Raw genomic sequence first — 23,146 nt, forward strand, 5'->3', positions numbered from 1 at the left:
GCCTAGTGCCCTTAAGCACGTGCTTAGTCTGCTTAATGGTTAATACACCACTGCATTCAGTCCACACCTGAATTCAGGGTCTGTTCAACAGAATTCCCTTCTGCTTTGCTCTTTGAAGACAAGGAAGAAGCCAACCTGAGGCTATTAACAACACAATCTCCAGCACTTGAGGGCTTCTCATCCTAGGATGAATCATCTAAAAAAAGTCTCCAATATTAAAGCATCTGAAGAGCACCTTATTCAATGGTATTAAAACCTCCAGGTAGTCTATACAATGAATGAAACTATAAGGTTTTACTCCCCATGTTCAATTCTCAGCAAAGGCCATTGGGCCTGGTAAGTAATAGAAATAGAATAGAATAAAAATAGAGAGATATAAACAGAGGTGGGATTTTTTTTTACTGCCGGCTCTATGGGTGTGGCTTAGTGGGCATGGCATGGCTTGGTGGGTGTGGCGTGGTGGGTGTGGTAGGGGAAGGATACTGGAAAGTCTCCATTCCCTCCCCACCCCACCAACCTGCTTTCCAGCTTCCTACTCCTCTGCAGGGCAACAAAATAAGACCCAGGTGGTCAACTGGGACTCGGGAGGCAGCAAATAGGGGTGGGGTCAGCCAGAGGTGGTATCTGCCGGTTCTCTGAACTACTCAAAATTTCTGCTACCGGTTCTCCAGAACTGGTCAGAGCCTGCTGAATACCACCTCCGGGTACATACATACATACATGCATACCTACATACATACGACAGACAGACAGACAGACAGACAGACAGACAAATAGTGACAGGGACAGAGAGAGGCAGATAATGAGACAGATAGAGATGGGGGAATGGAATGGATACTGCACACTGCTGGCTCATGTTTAACTGATCGTCCACTAGGACTCCAAGGCCCCGCTCACAGTTTTTGTTCGTTTTTGAGCCAAGTCTCACCTAATTTGTACTTATGCCTTTCATTTTGCCTGTCTGGAGACTAAACCTCCGGTACTTCTCCAGTGCTCCAGGATTTTTGAAAGATATGGTACAATGGCTCTGAGATGACATCTGACAGCTCTGGGATATAATCTGTCAAGTCCCAGTGATTTATATTCATCAAGGTCAGAAAGGTGCTCTCTTATCATTTTCTTGCTTATTTTAATTTTTATTTCTAGTTTGCCATTTACAGTAGCTTTTTTTGATAGATGGGGCTATAATTTCTTTTTGCATGAAGACCGATGCAAAGAATGAGTTAAGCAGCTCTGCTTTCTCTCTGCTGCCTTTTACTTCCTTGCCGTCTTCTCTCTTAAGTGGACCAACTGTTTCCCTGATTTTTTTTTTCCTTGTTATTAATATCTCGAAAGGAACTTTAAAAAAAATTATCTTTTGTTGCAAGTCTTTGTTCGTTCTGAGACTCTGCTTTCCTGACTTCGTCTTTGCATGTTCTGGCTCTCTGCTGATATTTAATCTCCCACTTGCTGCACTCTAACAGATTTAACAGATTAACAGGCTTAGTCCACATGAAATGGGTCCTAAATCTTTGGGGAAAAAAGGGGAAAACACCAAAAATTTCTCCCACCTTGTTAAACAACTTTAGCCGCGAAAGAACTCCTTGGTGGATAGTAAGTCTCTGTCTTTCCCAAGTCCCCATATAGTGTCCGATGGAATCCTCCTTGGGGAGAATCAACTGGCTCAGGATTATCAGATCTGCTGCTACATCTCCATTTTGATCCAAGTACAGTTTCCTATCAGAAATATTGCAAAACTCATTCTTCTGCAGGAAAGGATGGAACTAGGAGGAAAACATCCAGGAATTTTAAAATCTGAAAGCTTTTTTTAAAAAAAAATCCCATTTAGCTTTTATATGCTTGTATCTTCCTTCTACAGATGTCTAACATCAAAATATGCTTATTTAGAAAAAAAATAGAGTTTACTGCTATCTTCATAAATTAAAAAACAGTCAGCAAAATTTCTCAGCCATATATTGGCAAATATATATATTAACAAAATATAATTCATGCAATTGGCAAGTTATAGGGGACACTCTAGAGCAGGTGACAAATAAAACGAATCATAGAAAAAAAGATTCATAAATAAACGCCTAGAAAACATCAAGTTGATCACGAGAAACCATTAATTTAGTGACTGCATAAAGTTACAAGGGCACTGAAAAAAGTGACCTATGATAGTTTCCTCCACAATCATGGCAGCATCTCCAGGGGATCAAAATCAGAATTTTTGGCATCCACTTATGAAGGTTACAACAACAAAATCAATAGGGAAGCCAGATTCACTTAACAACCATGTTTCTGACTTAACAATTGTGATGATTCACGTAACAGGAAAAGGCAAGAAAGGTCATAAAATAGGGGAAATTTCACTTAACAACCATCTTGCTTAGCAACAGAAATGCTGAGCTCAGTTGTGGTGGTAAATCCCCTCCTGCCTCTTCCGATAACTGGAAGAAGTTGCCCAGAAGCTCCAGATCTTCTCAATGTTGTTCCAGAGGGAGAGAAATGGGGAAATGAGCTCAGTCAGAAGGGAGGAGATTCTGGCTGAAGGAGAGGAAAAGCACCCTGAAAAGAGGAGCCATTTCAGAGCTGAGTCCTCAAAGCAGAGAAGTTCAGCCTCCCCTTCACTGGGGATGCAAAGACTGAGTAGCCATCAGTCAGAGAAGCTTTGACTGGGATTCCTGCAGAGAGGAGGGTTGGGCTGGATGACCTCAGTGTGCCCTTCAAAGCTACTGCTATATAATTCTGCTAATCACAAACCCATAAAGACATGAATGTATTTAAAAATGCATACATGCTTTTAAAATTAACAGTGTTTGAAACCAAAATTCATCTTTTGTGGTGCCTGGTGCTTAGAAGATTATGTCTCAAGCAATTAGATTGGCCCAACTGTTGACCTTCTGAAGGACAATGTGGTTGAGAAGCCTCCTCTCCTTCTCCTCCGGGTTCCTTCTGCAAAGGAACTCCATATTGTTAGAAATAGGAAATAAAGCAAGGAAGGCAATCTGGTACCAAAAAGTAGCAAAAGTTTATTAACGTGTAAGTTTTGGCGATGTGCTTAAGTCAACAAGGAGCCAAGAGAAGAACTTAAGCGTAGGCTTGAGAAAGAATCAGCGTTTAATTTGATCAAAGCAAAGAGCTGGGTCCAAACATGCACAAAAGAGACATGTAAGGAAGGCCACACCTTAGAGAAGGTATGGCCTCCTTTTATACCTTTAGAGACATCAGCTTAGTACCCAATACACCCCCCCTCCCCCGGGCCCATGCCTTCCTTGTAGCCCTGCATGGGCTGTGCAGCAGGGAACAGGGGGGTGCTTAGCAATGCAGATCAAAGGTGTAAGTTAGAACTGGGGTGTGAATTGTAACAAGGTGCCCGCATATGTGTCCGCTGGGTGAGCCCTGAGGGTGATGTATGGGGTTCAGACTGATGGCAGGAGCAAGTGTTTGGCAGATACCTAATACAGCATGCATGTATAACAGGAAACAAAGGTTTAGTTGAAGCAAAGGTTTACAGAACAGAATAGCAAGCTTCTACAGATTTTATTATTCCAGTATAGTATATTCTACTACCAGTATTATGTCTAACAAGCTTCCACTAATTCTATTATTATTTCTCTTCAAATCCATCTGCAGATACACCAGGTGGACCCGGATCAAAGCATGCAAGAGGTTTCATGCCCTTCCTCCCGTCACTCAACACTGTCCTGTGTCCCCATTGGCTGGGTACTACCAAGTTCTCAACCTATTCGGAGCGCCTGTTCAGCAATATGGCCTTATTTCCCCCAGCAACCCCTTGTCTCCATGGCCTGATGTAGTTATGCATCACCTGTTAGATGGGATAATGGACAGGCACACACAGGCTAACAGTAACAACAGCTCTTTATTATAACACAAAAAGTAAGAACAATCCAGCGAAGGTTGAGTCTGACAGATGCCCTTTTATAGGGAGCTGTCAGACCCTTCGACCAATGAGATTAAACCTCTGTTCCTGCCGGAACAGAGGACCTTGGTGGAAACCATTATAACTGAAGCTAGTATCTAACACCCCTCCCCTCTTAGATGGGATAATCCTACTGGTAACATAGTCAAGCAGGTAGGGGGGCTTCTTGGTAGCTCTGCCAGACCTGCACAGTTCAGTTGGAGGGAGTTCTTCAGACAGGTCAGACGGACATGTTTGCTCTGCAACTCCACTTGGTGGAAGCTCCTGGAACCTTTCACAGGCCGCGGCTGGAGCTTCTAGAGCCGGTTCGCTCGGAGCTCAATGCGGGCCTGCAACACAAGTAGCTAACTATCCTGGTGACTTCAGGTTTGAGTTGGCTGTGGAAGGAGTGACTTCGTGCTCCTTTTGGGTAGGGCTTTGGCTAACTCGAGCAGGAGTTACCTCTGGCTGCCTAAGAGTGGAGTTGGAGAGGCGGCCACGGAGTTGGTCAACGTGCCTTCTCCAATTCCGACCGTCCTCGAGCTCTACGAGATAAGAGCAAGGCCTGGTGATACCTATCACTGTGGCAGGAATCCACAGTTCCCCCGGCGTAGTTGTGGGTGCAAACTGAATCCCCTACGCAAAAGTTCCGAATTTTGCTTGTGGAGTCAGGGGGCGATGCGGCAGAATAGTTTGAATGTAGCCGGTCTAAGTGGGACCTTAACTGGCGATCCATGAGAATCTCGGAGGGGCTTCTCCCTGTAATGGCACTTGGCGTGATGTGTTGAATTAGCAAATAGTGGCAACCCATGTTTGCCAATCTCCTGGGCCCATCCTAGATAGGGTCTCTCTTGAAGATCTCATCATTCTCTCCGCCTGACCATTGGAGGCCGGATGGAATGGCGCAACCAGGGCATGTCTGATTCCCTGTGCTGCTAAGAAGGCCTCAAATTGCATGGCCATGAATTGGGGCCAATTGTCAGAGACCGGGACGTCGGGCAGGCCATGTGTGGAGAAGAGTCTCCATAGCACCTTGATGACCGCTTCTGCCGTAGTGGAGGTCATCAGGACTACCTCTAGCCATTTCAAGTAGGCGTCCAGAACTACGAGGAATGTCTGGCCATGAACTGGGCCAGCAAAATCAATGTGCACCCTAGACCATGGTACTTGAGGTCGCTCCCACTCCTTAACGGGCGCCTCTGGGGGAGCGTCTGGACTCCTGGCACGGTGTGCAGGTAGCCACCCATTCTTCAATCTCCCTGTCCATGTTAGGCCACCACACGTAACTCCTAGCCAAAGACTTCATCCTGACAATTCCAGGATGCCCTACGTGTAAAGCCTCTAATACTGCAATGCGCAGTTTGGGTGGAACAACGACCCGGTCCTCCCACAGCACACAGCCATTAACAACAGACAATTCATCTCTCTTATAATAGTACATTTTGAAATCAGACCCAACAGGCCCCTTGGGCCACACCCTCCACACCCAGTTCAAAACCTGTTTGATGGTGGAGTATTTTGCAGAGTGGCGGGCAATGTCATTAAACTAGATGGGACCAGTCTCTAAGCAGTCAATACGAAGGACTGCCGTCTTGGGGGTAGGGTCTGCAAGTAGCTTGTCGGCGCTCTCGTTGATTCTGGTCACTTCTAGGCCCAGGGCTTCGAACCGGTCAAGCCCCAGGATGCTCTGCAGGTCACCGCTGACCACTGTCACTGGGAGCTGACCGCTGAAGTTGTTGAAGTTCACCAGGAAGGTGCCCTGACTCACGATGGGGACTTGGTTCCCCTGGTAATCACGAAGGCGGATGTCAGGGGCGCGTAGATGCTGCTTCTTCAAGCTAGAGATAGCCTGCTTTAGTGTAGACCATGGCATGATGGTCAATGATGACCCCGTGTCGATCTCCATCTCACATCGAGAGCCCTCGATGAGGACTGTGACCTTCAGCTTTTTTGGCCGCCTAGTGCGGACTTGGCTGATTGAGGTGTGGTGGGTGACTCTGGTGTCGCCCTCTAAGTGCCGTGGTGGTGGCTGCCATGCCTCTTGGTGGGGCCTCTACTGGTGGTTAGGTCGGCTTCTTGGCTGCCAGGTCGTCGTGGGGTGCTTGCTTCTGCAAACCTTGGTGATGTGCCCCTTTCGCTGCAGCGCTGGCAGATAGCATCACAGAAATTGCAAAACAATCTGGCATGGTCTCCTCTAGAGTTAGCGCAAGGCGGTAGACATGGTTTGAATTTGTGTGCCAGCTTGGTGCGGCTACTGCGCATGCGGCAACTGTCATCTACTTCACCTTCTGAGCTCTCGGCCTCTGCAGTCTTGCGATGTGTGTGTGCGCTCTTCCGCGCGTCTTGCGGAGTGCTTTGGCGCTGCAGGGTTTCTGTAGACTTAATGGCCGATTCTGATGACCTGGCTTCGTCCAAGGCAATTTGTAGAGTGAGGTCAGATTTGGCAAGTAACCTCCTCTGTAAATTAATGTCCCGCAAACCGCATATGATGCGGTCAAGAATAAGTTCGTCTATGTCTCAGAACTCACAGTACACTGTGGCCTTTCGTAGCACCACAACATACTAGTATCTAACATCACCAACTTTCCAAATAGCCGGCCTGGCTCAACCATAACTTCGTAACGCTCCTGATGGGTTTTTTAATTTAGTAATTTTATTTAAGGGGATTTTAAATTGTGTTTTTAATTGTCTTTCACTTATAAGTCAACTCTCCTCCATGCACATATTTTTTTTTTCACATTTCTAAACCGCCCCCTCTCCCAAAAAGGGACTCGGGGCGGTGTACAGTCCACAATAAATCACAGATAAAATACAAATATAAATAGGGCTATAAATATATGTATGTATGTATGTGTGTGGAGGAGGTTAAAATTAAGAGTCCTGTACAGAAGAATAAATAAATATGAGGCTAAAAGCCCTAAAAACAATTAAAACTAAAACATTACCCTTAAAATAACCAGATGAGAATATACTACCAGGAGTTCATAGATGTAACATTTATAATCATGCCAGGCCAGCTAGTCGGAACAGGTGAGTCTTCCATTTTTGACGGAAGGAGCGGAAGTCCGAGGTGGTTCTAATGTCGGGGGGGGGAGGTCATTCCAGAGGGTTGGGCCCATCACAGAGAAGGCTCTACTCCTCGGCACCGCCCGCTGGCATTGCCTAGTGGACGGCACTTGGAGAAGGCCCTCTCTGTGAGAGCGGATTGGCCGCAGGGATGTATGTGGGAGGATGCGATCCCGCAAGTAACTAGGTCCTGAGCCATGGAGCGCTTTAAAGATAGTAATCAGGACCTTGAAACGCACCCGAAAAACCACAGGTAGCCAGTGCAGCTCGCGCAGGAGCGGTGTTACGTGGGAGTATCTAGACCTCCCCATGATAATCCGCGCGGCCGCGTTCTGGACTAGCTGCAGTCTCTGGGCGCATCCCAAGGGAAGCCCCATGTAGAGAGCATTACAGTAATCTAGGCGAGACGTCACCAGCGCATGAGTGACTGTGCGTAGGGCATCCCGGTCCAGTAGGGGGCGCAATTGGTGCACCAGGCGAACCTGGTGGAACGCCCCCCTTGCCACGGCTGCCACATGGTCATCCATTGACAGCCGGGCATCAAGGAGAACGCCCAAATTGCGTGCCCGTTCCACAGGGGGCAGTAGCTCGTCCCCTATGGCCAGCGATGGAGTCAGCTGGCTGAACTGAGGTGCCGGAAACCACAGCCACTCAGTCTTGGAGGGGTTGAGTTTGAGTCTGTTGTCCCCCATCCAGACCCCGACGGCTTCCAGACACCGGGACATCACTGCAACAGCCTCGTTGGGGTGGTTTGGGGTTGAAATGTACAGCTGCGTATCATCAGCGTACAGATGGTATTCAACCCCAAAACCACGGATGATCTCGCCCAGCGGCTTCACGTATGCATTGAACAGAAGGGGCGAGAGAACTGACCCCTGCGGCACCCCACAAGAGAGTGGCCTCGGGGTCGATCTCTGCCCCCCTGTCAACACATATTGCATCCGGCCGGAGAGGTAAGAGTCGAACCACCGTAACACGGTGCCTCCGACTCCCATCCCCTCCAGCCGGCGCAGAAGGATACCATGGTCGATGGTATCAAAAGCCGCTGAGAGATCTAATAGGACCAGGATAGAGGAACAACCTCTATCTCTGGCCCTCCAGAGATCATCAACCAACGCGACCAAGGCTGTCTCAGTGCTGTGCCCGGGTCGGAAGCTGGACTGGCGTGGGTCTAGATAATCGGATTCATCGAGGTGACGCGGAAACTGCTGTGCCACCACATTCTCAACAACCTTCGCCAAAAAAGGGAGGTTGGAGACTGGACGATAATTAGCTAGCTCCATTTGGTCGAGTGAAGGCCTCTTGAGTAAGGGCCTCACCACCGCCTCTTTCAAGACAGTAGGTAAGGATCCCTCACCCAACGAGGCGTTCACCAGGCCCAGAAGCCAGCCTCGTGTCACCTCCCAGGATGCCAGTACCAGCCAGGAGGGACACGGGTCCAATGAACATGTGGTGGGTCGCAGCCTTCCACGCAACCTGTCTAAATCCTCGGGGGCAACAGAGTCAAACTCCTCCCAGAGTGGACTCACAAGACTCACTGTTGACGGCCCGTCCAGACCACTGGAGGGGGCCCATCCGCTCCGGATCTGAGCGACTTTGTTCTGCAGATATTCTCCAAACTCCTCTGCTCTACCCTGTAAGGGTGCCCCCCGCGTCTCTTGCACCAAGAGGGAGCGGGTGACCCTAAACAGGGCAGCAGGGCGGTTATCCGCAGATGCAATAAGAGCAGCACAATGTCTACGTTTGGCCGCTCTCAATGCCACAAGGTAAGTCCGTAAATAGGCTCTTACCTGTGTTCGGTCAGACTCGGAGCGTGAGGACCTCCACCTGCTCTCTAGACGTCTCCTCTGGCGCTTCATCACCCTCAGCTCCTCGGTATACCAGGGAGCCCGGGTGGGTCGCTGCCGTAGGAGAGGTCGCAAAGGCGCAACCCGGTCCAAGGCCCCAGCCGTCGCCCTATTCCAGGCGGCCACTAGGTCCTCTGACCGAGCGCTGGTCAGGGCTACAGGTAGCGGTATGTATATGTCTCTGTTCTTTTTGTATATATGTTTGTCTTATGTGTATTTTTATCCGTTTTGATTGTACGCCGCCCCGAGTCCTTCGGGAGAGGGTTGCGGCTAATCAAATAAAATTATTATTATTATTATTATTATTATTATTATTATTATTATTATTATTATTATTATTATTATTATTATTATTATTATTATTATTATTATACTCGTTGATCGATTCGCCTTCCTTCTGGTTGCAAATATTAAATTTATGCCGGCTGACATGCTTAGACGGCTTGGGAGCGTAGTGGGTCCTCAGCGTCTGCTGGAGCATGGACCAAGCAACTGATTGTAGCGGCGTTGGTTCAGAGAGGTCTTTGGCAGTTTTGAACACTTCCCGTCCACAATAACCGAGGAACATGTTCTTCTTGCGGCCTTCAGAAAGGTCCATGAGGTCGTTGGAAGCAGTCGAACCTCAGCATAGACGAGTCCCAGTGCTCAGTGACTGGGTCATACGGAGTGAGTGGGGCATGAATGGCCATTTTGTTTTCTGAGGGCATTTTGAGTTTGCTACTCAAAAATGGCCGCTCAAAGCCGCGCTGAGCTCCGGGCTGGATGTATTTGCTGAATTGCTACACTCTTTTTGGTTCACCTAGTTGCCTTCAAATCCCACCCTCGTCGCCAGTCTTAGATCAGGTTATGGAAAGGCACACTCAAGCTAAAGGCAACAACAGCTCTTTATTATAACACAACAAGTAAGAACAATCCAGTGAAGGTTGAGTCTGACAGCAGCCCTTTTATAGGGAGCTGTCAGACCCTTCAACTAATGAGATTAAACCTCTGTTCCCGCCGGAACAGAGGACCTTGGTGGAAACCATTATAACTGAAGCTAGTATCTAACATCACCAACTTTCCGTCTCTCTTTTGGGTAAATCGGTTATATTTTGAAATGTGCCAGTTAAGCTATTGCTCAGAAAGCACCGCCCCTTTTCTTTCTAGACTTTTCTGAATCACTTTGTTGACTGTAAGAACAAGACTGTTTTCACAAGCTTTTCAAAAAAGTTCCTTAACTTCCCAGTTCCTTATTTTCTCTATTTATTATGCAGAAGCTATAATGAAACTTTATTTTAGAAGCAATACTTCATATTTCACAATATCAGGAGCCCATACCTGCCACAGCTGTAGCCTTGGAGCACCCAAGATCCTTTCGCCCTCCTTCCTTCCCCTCCTCCTCGATCTGGAGGAATAGGCAGCGTTCATGTCCTGGGCCAGAGTCTGAATAAAACTGTACAAATGGGAGTGATTTCTGATCCGGACACAGTTCCTTTTCTCCTGGATCTCCAGTGGGGCTTTCTGGGTGCATCTTCTGCGGCCTTTGACAGAAAATACGTTCTTTGAAAGAGAACAGTGAAAATAAGGATCTTGAAATGGATCTTCCACAAAGAAATTGGGTTCAAAGGCAGAATCCTTTGGCCTTTCTTTTGGCAGAAAAGCAAAGGTCCAAAAACTATGCATGTATTTAACAAGTCTGTGCTTGTACTTTTTAAACTGGAATCCTCCCAAAGCTGTACTGATCCAGACTTTCCCTTCAATGGGTCCTGGGAGGCGCATAAGTGTTAAATGGAAAAGAACAATTCTGTCCATAATGGGAACATGATCCATGAAGTGAACATAGACATTGACTTGTTTCCACCTAGAGAGGGCCTCCCTGAAGGGCGCTGTGTATCCAATTCTTGAGAAAAGTTGTGATATAACCACACAAATTCCACTCCTGACAAGCATAGGAGTGAAAGTCCTCATGAAATTCTCTCCCTTCTCTGTGCCTGAAGCAAAGAGGCCAATGAAGTTCCATCTGAAATGGAGGAGCAGCTGGACAATTGCTGGGTACAGGAATCCTTCTTTGGGGACCATCTGGTGAAAAAAGGGGAATTTGCTTTTATCACTCAGAGTCTCTGAAACAATGTTATCTGTGATCTGAAAAAAGTAAGGAAGAAAGCTGTGTTATATTTTTTTTTGGGGGGGGGGGAGTTCAGATAAAGTCCGAAACTTTATTTTTTAATAAATTCAACTTGGTATTGATGTACAAATTATCAATTATTCCATAGCAAGAAACAGAATATTAAGCACAGAGAGTTAACAACACTATTTAAATATGGAATACAAGCAACAAATTAAATAAAAAAGAATAAGAATAAAAAACATATTTCTGTATCATTCCTCCAATTTATTGTAATCAGACCCACATGCCTATGTACAATCTTAGTCATCCAGGTCATGGTTGTCCCAAAGATGCTTTTTTCAAGAGGCAACTGGATTTTTTGGTTTTTCTTTGAAGAAATTTCGCTTCTAATCCAAGAAGCTTCTTCAGCTCTGGAAGAGAAGCAAAATGTCTTCAAAGAAAAACTAGAAAGTCCAGTGGCCTCTTGAAAAAGCACCTTTGGGACAATCAGACCCACATATGCAAATGTCAAGTGAATGTTTTGTTCCAATAAAGGGCCGTATTATATGTACATGTTTAATTCTGATTGAACAGCAAATCTATCCCAATAGACTATTTGTCTAATGTGCAGGCCAAGACTCTGAGCTCTTTCTTTCTTATGCAGTTGACATTCAATATTCCAGATGCTTGTTGAAGCAATCTTTTGACTTTTGTTTTTATTTCTGTCTCACCTAGTTATACAAGAGATAGGGAGACCACAGCTCCTAATATAATTTCTCAAATTACAAGACATAGTAAAAAAGCATCTGGTTTTAAGCATTTTTTAAAAGTAGGTAAATACAACCTCAGATGAGCAACAACAACAGAGAACATATCACACCCTTTCATCCTGTATTTTACAGAAAGAGAGCCAAAATGGAGAAGACAGGTGTGAAAGGCCAAGGACATCCTGACTGCTTCCATAGGTGTGAAGAGGCTAAGAGGTAGCCCGGGGCTGCTGATCAAGGGACCTTCATTTATCGATCATCACAGGATCCAACTGGATCTCCAGCATGGGATTCTCCTCTGATGCTTGCTTGCTATTGGCTGCCATAGCAATGAGGGGGAGGGGGGCTGGCATTTGGGTGGGGGGAGGGGGCTGGTGAGGGGAAGGCCCCTGTGAACTGAAAGGGAGGTTTGGTCTCAAGAACAACTGCGCTGCTGAGTGGAGTGGTTGACACCCAGTCGAGGCCAACCGTCCTGGGACTCCAGATGGGCCGAATACCTAAAGATGAGCCTCACACGACATCACCCTGGATGTTGGTTGGACCCTCAGCAAAAGTCCCTGGGGGGGAGGGAGGGATTTGAGGAAATTTTCAACCTGTCACTTTTGCGCCTTTTGAATCGGATCTTGCCTTGCTTTGGGCGCCATCATTTTAAACTCAGTAAAAGGACTTTTTCTCTACCTCAATGGAGTCGGGGGTTTTCTTTCTTGGGATTTGAACAGAGGCAGGCCTGATTCTTTGATTCTCCTCATCTTACTTGCAGCCCCACAGATAGTTTTGGATTATGGTTTCCAGAATTCCCAATGAGGCCTCAGGATACTGGAGTTGCTCCCCAGATCAGAAATTCTGGGTGTGTCTCCCATCAAATTGAAGAAGGGAAGGTGGCTGTGACCCTCCCTGAGTTGGCTTCTCTCTCTCTCTCTCTCTCTCTCTCCCTTCCTCCCTCTCTCCCTCCCTCCCTCCCTCCCTCTCCTGCCAGGCATTGGGAGGAAGAATGGATGCTGCTGCTTTCAAGAGTCTTTTTCCAAGTCCTCTTTATGGATCTCTGTCCCACCTGAATCGAGTGAACAATCCCAAGAGGGCTTCCCAATGCATCGACTTCAGATCCCATAATCCTCAGCCATGGCTATGCCGTTAGCAAAGGCTATTTAATGCAAAAAACAGAGGTTCAGAGGAGGCTGTTCTGTTCCCCAAGGAGGAGCCAGTGGGCTCAGTGGTTACAGCTGTAGAGAAGCAGCCAAGGATGCTCTCCTGGAAGGTCCTGCAAGCCATTCCTGGTCCAGGGAGATTTTGGGCCTCAGAGCCTCAGAAACTGGGAAGGTTTTGCGACTCTGCCCGAGTCTGAAGGGCCAGGAACCAACCAGGATGGCTCCCAAACCAGGATCAGGGTCTTAGGGTTATATGGCAGTCCAATTAATTGTGGCATCTTTCATTTCTGATGGCCATAAGAAATCGTGGTTTCTGCATTACACAAAATTGGTCCATAACTAATGATTTCTTCACGTTTGTTTCTTGCTTTCAAAATGGAGGTAACCTCTTCAGCCCATTCTGGAGGGGCCTCAGGGGACCCCCATCTTCCTCAGAGTCATGGAGGGTCCCCTCCAGGGTGAGGCCAGCTGCCTTTTCCTCCAGGGCAACGCCGGATCCCCCTTGGAAGACCTAGCCCTGCATGGCTTCTCCCCCACAGGAGCCTCTCCTGGAAAGACACGGAGCCCAAGCGAGGCTGGAGAAATTCCGGAGCCTGCATCCCCCCAACATTCAACCCTGGGACCCATAAACCAAGTTAGTCTCTTCCCAGGAATGCCCCAGATCCCTTCCCCCTTCCTGGCCATCCTGGGCCTTCTCTATGGGTCTGGGCTTTGCTTTCTCTTGAGTGCCCCATGTGTGGGAAGGGGTGGCAGTGAAATATGGGATATGGTCTCCCCCCTACCCAGAACTCAGAAGATGAAACTTGGAGGGGGATTTTGCAGATCTGCTTCCCTTCCCTAACACAAGGCTTCCCAACTTCCTTCTCCCAAGAAGGGGTCCCCACTCAGCCGGGTAGAGTCTTGTCTGGCATCACTGCAAGAGCCCCCTTGCCTGGCCTCTGCATGGGAAAAGGTGGCGGGGGAACATGGGATATGGGTTTCTGCATTCCAGGGTCTCTGAAGATGGAAGTTGGATTTTGCAGATCAGCTTTTTCATCTGCAACATGAAGGTCCTGAGCTCCCCTTCCCTCCCTCCCTTCCTCCCCTCCTCACATGGGGTGAGAGGCAACCTTGATTTCTCCATCTTTTTTCACTTGGTTTTCTCTCTCTCTCTCTCGCTCTCTCGCTCTCTCTCTCTCTGTCTGTCTCTCTCTCTCTCTCTCTCTCTGTCTCTCTCTCTCTCTCATTATTTTTTTAAACTATGCAAAGTTCTAGTAAGTAGTTTTTAATTAAAGTTGATTTTGTTCTTAGAGACTGGCTGCACTATTGCATCAGCCCTTTTGTGTAGTGCCTTTGAGCATTAACTTTCAAAATAAAGTACATTTTGGCTTCAACTCAGCTGGCCGCTATTTCAGATCTGTGACATGCTCAGCCATTAACTGCCCCCCTTGGGGTTTTGCCTTTATGCAAACAAATTGAAAATATTATTTATTAATAAAATTTAATAAATTATTAAATCTCAGATTTATTTGTTTCTTCAGCCACAGGTGCCATGTACTCCCTCCTGGGCCAGTTTCAAGCATGGAGTTCCCAATCCTCTCAATTCTAGATGACGGATTTAATTCGATATCTGCCCCTGTTATTATGAATCACATGTGGATTATTTCCCTTTCATTTCCCTCCCGAGAATTTCCCAACAACTTTGAATCCAAGAACTACATGAATTCTCCAGGGATCCCTGCTGAGAGGGAGAATTATGATAAAGGTTTCAGCTCTGCTCTTTGGCCGAATCCTCCAGGGGAGACTTTGGGCAGAGAAATATGGTATGTTGGGACAGGCAGAATCTGTGCTCTTGAATGTCCGTCTCTCTCCTTTCCAGGTAAAGCTGAGTGTTTCTCTGTGTTTCAATCAGGAAAGCAACTGGATCATATTCCACCCTGTGAGAGTCCTTTGAATTCTTCTACCGTGATTCTTCTTTAGAAAAAGGAAAAGGATTCTTTGATTCACCCCATGAATTATGGACCTCCTGCTTTTCCTTCTGATGCTGCTGGTGCCTCATCCAGTCTCTGGGAGGTTGAGAATTAAATGCCCACTGAGCTTGGAGCACCATGATGGAAAAGGACCACAGAGCTTTTACAGGCCAGGAGACCATCTCATCGGTATAGTCATCAGTGGAGAGGAAAAATGGCATATAAAGTTGCTTTTCAATGTGGCTCCTTCTCTTCAGTTTATTTTTCATGATTCGTAAGTCATTCAGGGTGATGGAGTTGCAGTCCCTCCATTCTAACACACTCCTTCTTTTCTGTTTTTATTTTTCATTTATTCCTATATTGGGGGATATATCTAATTTTCTGAATGATTTTGATTTCCATGGCTTTTCTCTTTTGTCTGATTTTGTAAAAGAGACTCAAATCCAAAAAGGGGTCTGAAAAAAGGCTGAAAGGACTGCAGCTTATTTTCTTCTCACAGTTCAATCCTTAATTTATCACTTGAATAATGAATTTTATTTAAAGTAGTGGTTGAATTCGTACTGGTTTTTAGAGGGATAATGTTTTAAATTTAACCTGATATCTTAAACTTTTGTATTGATTTATTTATTTAGCTGTACAGTTTGGTATATTTTATCCTCCTCTCATACATGTATTTATGTAACTATTTCTATGTTTTAATCTGTTGTATTTGGATACGGACTGTACACCGCCCCGAGTCCCTTTCGGGAGAGGGGGCGGTATATAAACGCTAATAAATAAATAAATAAATAAAAATGAAGCAGTTGTAGTTGCTGTACCTCAGCCTATTTCCATATTTGTGTAACTGATCATTGGTTTTGGATCAATTTTGGCTTAAGGCTCAGTAGACTTCTGGAGGATTATATATTTTTAAAAAGTATTTGTTGTTGCTGTTGATTATAATAACACATTTTTTATAATAGGACTTATTATCATTTTTTATATGGCTTACTATTAATTAATGACATTCAAACGATCAACAAGAATTCCCAGCTCCTGCACAATCTCACACTTGGCTACAACATCCATGCCAACTATTGGAGCACTTTCCGCACTTCAGATGCCTTGCTGGACATTCTCTCCACTGGAGAAGCCAATGTCCCCAACTACGGCTGTGGAAGGAAGGACAACCTTCTGGCTTTTCTTGATGTAGCGGCCAGGGACATCTCCATCCAGGCGTCAACGTTAGTAGGCACCTACAAAGTCCCACAGGTTTGTGCGTGTTTTTCTCCATCTGGAAAAGGGAGTGGTGGGTGGTGGTGGGTGAGCAATAGATAGAGCAATAATCTTCTCCATGGAATTCAAGAGCTGCTTTTCTCCATATTAGCAAAAATGTCAAAATTTTACCCCATTACGTTCATGTTGAGATTAATCATAAAAGGCCTGAAATGCAAGCAATACATTCCCTGGAGAAAACATTCTACCATCTATTTAACTAATCAAAAAATATCCCTACTTGTTGGGGCCTCTATTGGCATCTTCATTTTCACATATAAAATAATGCCTGCCCTATTCAATATGGAGGAAATTGATTACCTTTAAAATGGAGCTCAGACTCTTGGCCCTGATCCAAGCTCTTTCTCCAAGCTCTTGTTTGAGAGGGAGGTTTGACTCAATGGAGTAACAAGAGGGCTCCTATCCAGGACGACAGATACTTACCAAGGGAGAAGGGAAGGTTGCATGTTTTTTTAAAAAAAGTTTTATTAGTTTTAATATAGGGAAAGGGGCATATTTGAACCCTTGTTATTCACTAGACATATGAATGGCTTTCTTGGAGTAATGAAGGATCCAAAAACAGATCATAAACATTATTTCATTTCTTGACAAAAATTCCTAAATGAGTGGGCTAGCAAAATGCAGTGCATGTAGTATACTTGGATTTCAGAAAGGCTTTGACAAAGTAAACCACAACCTATTTCTCAGCAAGCTACAAATATGTGGGATAGACAGCATCACCCCCAGATGGACTCAATTTGTGGTCCTCAAAAGGAACTACATCTACATGGAGGGAAACAAGCAGTGGGGGACCCCAAGATTCCATTTAAGGCCCAGTACTCTTCAACATATTCATGAATGATTTGGATGAGCGGAGAAATTGGGAAATCATCAAATTTGAAGACAACACTGAATTGGCAGGAATAGCCAATACTCCAGAAGGTAGGCTCAAGATCCAGATGTATCTAGATAGACTTGAACCCTGGGCCTATCTAACAAAAGGAAATTCAATGTAGAGAAAAATAAAGTCGTACACTGAGGCTAGAAAAGCCAAATGTACAGGTACAGATTAGGTGAAACCTGGCTCAATAGCAGGAACTGTAAAAGGGATCTTGGAATCTTAGAGGACAATCTTTCAAATGTGAGCCAACAATGTGTGGCAGCAGCCAAAAAAGCCATTGCAATCCTAGGCTGCATCAACAGAAGGAGAGAATCAAGATCACATGAAGTATTAGTCCTGCTTTATAATGCCTTGGCAAGACCACACTTAGAATACTGCATCCAGTTTTGGTCACCATATTATAAAAAAAGGTGTAAAGACTCTAGAAAGAGTGCAGAAAAGATGATTAAGGGCCTGGAGACTAAAACATATGAAGAACAATTGCAGGAATTGAGTATGTCTAGTATAGAGAAAAGGACTAGGGGCAACATAATAGCAGTGTACCAATATTTGAAGAACTGCCACAAAGAAGAGGGGGTCAACCTATTTTCCAAAACACAAGAAAGCAAGACAAGAAACAATGGATGGAAACTAATAAAGGAGAGAAACAACCTAGAACTAAAGAAAAATTTCCTAACGGTGAAGAATGGAACATCTTGCCTTCAGAGGTTTTGGGTGCTCATCACTGGAGGCTTTAAGGAGACACTGGACAGCCACTTCTCTGGAATAGTATAGGATCTCCTGCTTGAGCAGGGGGTTGGACTAGAAGACCTCCAAGGCCCCTTCCAAGTCTTTTATTTGTTTTAAGAACTGTAATTGGTACATTTGTTTAGCATGCTAAATTCCTATTGGAACACACTGATTTACACTGATAATGTGATAGTATCATACTTACACATTGGATTCTATACCCTGTGAAGAAGACTTGGATCCTTGTGTCATAATAATTATCAGATAATTAATAAATCAGGTTCAAAAGTTATGGTGTTTGGAAAATGACATCATAGCCATAGATGGTCAGCCAATAGAGCAACTAAGACCTTTCCTTACCTGGGGTTGTTTTCTCTGAGACTGAATCTTGGCTCCCTCATCTCATTTAGCTCAGTTAGATCAAAGACATGAGAGAAAGTGGTGCTTAAAAGAAAACCCCATAGCTCTCCAGCTTCCTCAACCCCAATTATTGAAGTATATGAGGCCAAGGTTTCCCCCATGCTCTTATATCAATCTGATGTTTGGGGCTTCAGAGAGAAACCACCAGCAGAACCAACCCAATCACAGCCTTTGAGGATGATCTTGGGATGGATAAAAGAACTCCAGCTGCTGTCCTCAGAGCTGATTTGGGAATTTACACAATTTCTGTGTTGTCTAAAATCAGAAAATATTGGTATAAAATTTAATCTATGGAAATTGACAGACTCCAAAAATTTCAATTAAAGACTTCTTGGATTGTACAATTGACAAACTGAATTAGGAACTGAGGTCTCCCTGTTTTTTGTATAATTGGAGAAGAAGCTAAAAAGTTTCCTCCACAAAGGATCTGGGATATAGAAGCAGAAAAAGATGCAGCAATCATCAAAAATTATAATAGGTCCTTTATTGGAATAGAATCCTTCAGTTGGCATTTGCACAAGTTAATCTATGTGATAAATTGTAGGGCTGATACAGTAATATGACTTACATATTTTATTGTTTTTTAATTTTTTTATTATTTTCTACTTTTACTATAATTTTCTGTTTTTAATATTTTTAACAATGTCTAATTAACAAATTATTCTAATACATTCATGAGAACTAGGTTGGATTTATTACAATCTAATGTTTTTGATTTTATTGGACCCCAAATATAACACAGCATTCTTCATTGAATTTTCAGATCAATCTTCTAATTGCTTCAGAGACTATGAGTGATAAAAGTAAATTCCCTTTTTTCCACCAGATGTTCCCCAAAGAAGGGATCCAATACCTAGCCATTGTCCAACTGTTCTTCCATTTCAGATGGACCCTGACTGGCCTCTTTGCTTCAGACACAGAAAATGGAGATAATTTCATGAGGACTTTCACTCCTGTGCTTGTCAGGAATGGAATTTGTGTGGTTATATCACAACTATTCTCAACAACTGGACATACAGCAGCCCTCAGGGATTCCCTCTCTAAGTGGAGACAAGTCAACGTCTTTGTTCACTTCATGGAATATGATTCCCTTTGGGATAGAATTCTTCCTTTCCATTTAAGACTTATGCATTTGCCAGGACCCATTGAAGGGAAAGTCTGGATCCTCACAAATTTTATAGGGTATGAAATAAGCAAGCCCAGACTTTTCAAATATATCCATAGTATTTGGATCTTCAGTTATCTGTTGAAAGAAAGGCCAAAAGATTCTGCCTTTGAACCTTATTTCTTTGTGGAAGAAAAGTTTCAAGATAATTATTTTCACTGCTCTCTTTCAAAGAATGTCTTTTCTGTCAAAGGCCGTAGAAGATGCACCCAGAAAGCCCCACTGGATACCCAGTGGAAATGGAACAGGAGAAAGGCTGCAAATTACTACCATGATTACACTCTCATGAAGACTCTGGCCCGGGCCTTGAGTGCCGCATATTTTCCCAGATCAAGGAGGAGAAGGAAGGAGGGTGAAAAGATGCTGCAGCCGTGGCAGGTAAGGGGTCCCAATATGGATCCATTTATCTTACAGTAGTTCTTTTGGAGAAGGTATCCAGAGGAGAAGCAGGAGAAGCATCTCAACCTTCTTGTGTTGCAAAAGGTCAACTGATTTGGACCATCCAATTGCTCCTGTCTTATACTCTGGAATAACAGTGAGCAGATCTTAAGTTTCTGTTTAACCTCTTTCAGTTGTTGGAAGAGTGTTGTATCCTCCCTTGTCCAATTGAGAGATTTTGTAGGTTGGAGAAGCTGCTCTCATAATCTTCTCCTTGTCTTCTCCCAAGACTCACTTTCAATTTGCAGTCAAGTATGATTTTAGGATCATTTTCTTAAACATGTACTTATTTACTTACAAAAAACTCAAGGTGGTCAAAGGATCCAACATCTCTTCCTCCTTCAATCAATCAATTTTTATGACAGACACAGACCAGCATTACAAATAAAAGCATTAAAATAATAGGAAATCATAAATATTTTTCTGGAAACTGCGTAATGTTTAAGTCAGATCAAATTATATTTTCCTGAGAATTGCTATAAAACTTTTATTAAATCTTGTATTACAGAGTTTTATCAACTCTACTGTATTAATGACAACATAGAAAAATTGATAACTTACTTAATAGGCTTCTAAAGAAAATTGTTTTTACTATTTTATGAGATCAAATTATATCAGCAGCATTTTCATAATGTATTTAGGAAGTGAAATGATTTGTGAGGGAAACTTTTGGGAGAAGAGATGCTGCCTGGGGAAGGATCAGAGAAGAGGGGGGAATCCTGCAGCTGCATAAAAGGGCAGAAACTAAAACTCAGAAAGGACCCTCCCTCACTTTTCAGAATACGAAAAGAGTTGGTGGGAGATTTGCACTTTCAAACTTACAAAATTCTGTTACTGTAGGATTACAATAAAGTAGAATTAGCACATCTGGTTGTGTTTTCCATCTGGATTACCAGGGAGAAGATTAGCCTGGCAACTTTGTTCTTGACAAATCCATCCTTTCTGGTCATCAAATTGTTGCTTGCAAGGATTTTAAAAATCTCTTTCTTCTCTTTTTTAATTTGTTTGTCACCTGCTCTACAATGTTACCAATAATAGACCAATTGCGTCTATTATATTTTCTCAATATATACAGTATATGATTGACAATTTTTAAATCTTTTTTGTTCACCTATGAAGATAGTGGCAATATCTTTTCCCCTAATTAAGCAAACTTACAAATTAGATAAATGTAGAAGAAAAAAAAATCAAATTTGTGATAAGAAATGAAGTTTTGTGCTTTTCAAATTCTTGGATTTCAATCCCAGTTTCACCCCTTTCTGGAGAAGAATGAATTTCTCAATATTTCTGATAGAAAAATGTACTTGGACCAAAATGGAGAAATAAAAGCAGATCTGAGCATTGACAGTCGGTTGATTCTCCCCAAGGAGGATCTCAGGCAAGAGATTCTAGGATATTTTCAACGACAGAGAATTATTATCAGACAAGATGCCCTTTCACGGCTAAAGTTGCTCAACAAGGTGAGATAAATGTTGGTGTCTTTTTTCTGTTTTCCAAAGCCTGAGGTCCTATTTGAAGTGGACAAAGCCTATAGTCCCCAGGGTGGCTGAACCATCACTGAGAATTGAATCTGGGGAATAGCAACCGGATTGTTTTCTTAGACTGCTTGAAGGATCCATGAAGAAGGGAGGGATCAGTGATGGGTTTCAAATTTTTTTAGAACCTCTTCTGTAGGTGTGGCCTACTTTGTGGGAGTGGCTTGCCAACCATGTGACTGGGTGGGAGTGGCTTGCCAACCATGTGACTGGGTGGGAGTGGCTTGTCAGCCATATGACTGGGTGGGCGTAGCCAACTTGTAAAATGTGGTGAAACTCACTTAACAACGCTCTTGCTTAGCAACCAAAATGTTGGCTCAGAAACTCTGGCATTTGAAGCACGTAAGTCTTAAAGCTGTCAAGTTATAAGACCCTTGCACCCCTAACCCTTTAGAAAAAAACCCCAAGGGGTGTTCAAACTTGACAGCTTTAAGACTTGTGAACTTCAACTCCCAGAATTCCTCCTCTCGCTCTTCATCTTGATGATGGGCGGATGGGCAGGGGGAGGGAGCTGGAAGCGGTTCTAAATGGCACTGTAGATTTGTGGAACCTCTTCTATAGAAGAGGTTAGAACTGGCAGGAACCCACCCCTGGGAAGGATGTATGTTTGTTTATAAGGATATGAGAAGGAACCCCTTGGTTGTCCCTGAGTTCTTAAATCTTCTCTCAGTTCCATCCCTCCAGATTTTAGTAAGTAGAAAAATCCTTTATTGCAATGTTATATTCCAGAAGCAAAAGGGAGAAAGGAACTAAATGAAGAATCTGCCAGTAATTATATCTTCTATATCTGTTTGGAAGGAGTCAGAGATTTCATATTTACCTCAGAGAAGCCTAGAGACTATTGGTTAATGTTCATGGACTACTCCATTTTCCATGGGTGGAGAGTCCTAACGCATTTTCTTTGGCAATTCCTTCTTTCTCTGCTTAGTCCCTGCCTCAGTCCAAATGTGTGGAAAATTGTCATCCTGGATTTGTCAAGAGGGTTCAAGAAGGAGAGCCAGTTTGCTGCTATGACTGCATTCCTTGTCCAAAGGGGACCATCTCCACTCAGGAAGGTGGGTCACGCTGAGAAAAAGGATTTGTGGAACTGGATCCCTCCAGGGCATTTTCATAAAAGTGCAACTTGAAGGACAGATTGAAGCTATTTTCAACTTGCATAATTTCTTATCTAAAGGGAAGAAAAGCAAAAAGTCTTTAAAGGAGGGTCTGGGAAGAGATGGGAGGAGGGAGTAGCAAACTGGACAAGCTTTACTAATAGCAGAGAAAATATTTCTTCGTGTGTGTGTGTGTGTGTGTGTGTGTGTGTGTGTGTGTGTGTGTGTATGAATCCTCCTAAACTCAACTTTCTAGGAACATCTTAGAAACTTGATGAATGGTCTCAAGTCCACCTCCTGAAAGGCTTCTTGCAATGGGTTCTACATGAATCTACAGTACCTTGAGGGTCACTGAGAAGGTGTTGCTGGTCCACAATGAGACTGTGTGGATTGTTATGAGTGCCACTTGTTACATCCATCTTACCTTTCCATTTCAGTAGCCATTCTGGATTATTTGCAGGAAAATCTTTTTCTCCCAGCCAACTAGATTTCAAAGGATGGTATCCTAAAATCCATCATATTAAGAAGTGCCATGTGGGAGGCAGGACTCAGGATGTTTGCCTAGAAGGATAATCTGATTCATTATTTACCTCTAATAATATAGGTTCCTATCAGTGGTGGGTTCCGGATCCCAGTGCAACCAGTATGGTGCAACAGGGCCCGGCATCTACCACATGAATGCGTGCAGATGCACACACATGCATCCTTACCTCCTACGATGCTCTGTGACAACTCTGCGACGCTCTGACTGCTCGGCAGACTGTTGCGCAGGCACTGTATGCTCCGTGCGCATGCACGGAAGTGCCAAAGAGCTCAAATACAGGTAAGGAGGGTGAGCGGGTGGGCGGG

At 44.2% G+C, this 23,146-nt stretch overlaps 1 protein-coding gene across 1 annotated transcript in view; it reads right to left on the bottom strand.

Annotated features, from left to right (window-relative positions):
• The window catches only part of LOC309393755 (vomeronasal type-2 receptor 26-like), a gene marked incomplete at both ends in the record, with an annotated part of 50,160 nt that extends 27,444 nt beyond the window's left edge, over window positions 1-22,716 (bottom strand). The window contains one exon of the mRNA XM_081956250.1: window positions 22,638-22,716. Coding sequence (XP_081812376.1) covers window positions 22,638-22,716 — 79 coding nt within the window. The remainder of the gene's footprint in view (window positions 1-22,637) is intronic.
• Between the last annotated feature and the right edge of the window lie 430 nt (window positions 22,717-23,146).

Source organism: Natrix helvetica (assembly GCF_964273705.1).
Source record: "Natrix helvetica genome assembly, chromosome: 5".
NCBI lineage: Eukaryota > Metazoa > Chordata > Lepidosauria > Squamata > Natricidae > Natrix > Natrix helvetica.